Source organism: Chaetura pelagica, unplaced genomic scaffold (assembly GCF_000747805.2).
Source record: "Chaetura pelagica isolate M959 unplaced genomic scaffold, ChaPel_1.0 scaffold1407, whole genome shotgun sequence".
Classification (NCBI taxonomy): Eukaryota; Metazoa; Chordata; class Aves; order Apodiformes; family Apodidae; genus Chaetura; species Chaetura pelagica.
In genome coordinates this window covers 371,069-371,393 of record NW_009953954.1, presented here as the reverse complement: position 1 = coordinate 371,393, position 325 = coordinate 371,069, and the positions used below count along the sequence as shown (strand labels likewise).

The following is a 325-nucleotide window of genomic DNA, read 5'->3' as shown; positions in this document are numbered from 1 at the left end:
CGTCCTCAGGGGGGCCTTTGTCCAGCTGGAAGCGCACCCGCCGTCTCTCCTTCCGCAAGGTGCTCCAGGGCTGCCCCTCTGCCGGCACCTGCCCAGGCTGGAGGTGGCACCTTTTTGGGGAGGGGTAGAAGGGTTGAGCAGAGAGGTCCTGGTGGGTGCCCATAGGAGGAGGAGGAGGAGGAGGGGAGGGGGCAGGTGCCCACCCCCAGCCTGACCTCTGCTCCAGGCCCAGCTGCCGGCTCTTCTGCTCCTCCATGCCCATGTTCAGAGCTCGGTGGATCTTCTGTGGGGCACAGGGGAAGAGTGAGATGGCCCGCCATGGTCT

The 325-nt window shown here is 66.5% G+C and overlaps 1 protein-coding gene across 1 annotated transcript in view; it reads right to left on the bottom strand.

The window, feature by feature from the left end:
• The window catches only part of GRIN3B (glutamate receptor, ionotropic, N-methyl-D-aspartate 3B), a gene marked incomplete at its 5' end in the record, with an annotated part of 6,116 nt that overhangs the window by 627 nt on the left and 5,164 nt on the right, over nucleotides 1-325 (bottom strand). The window contains 2 exons of the mRNA XM_010001856.1: nucleotides 38-110; nucleotides 216-283. Coding sequence (XP_010000158.1) covers nucleotides 38-110; nucleotides 216-283 — 141 coding nt within the window. The remainder of the gene's footprint in view (nucleotides 1-37; nucleotides 111-215; nucleotides 284-325) is intronic.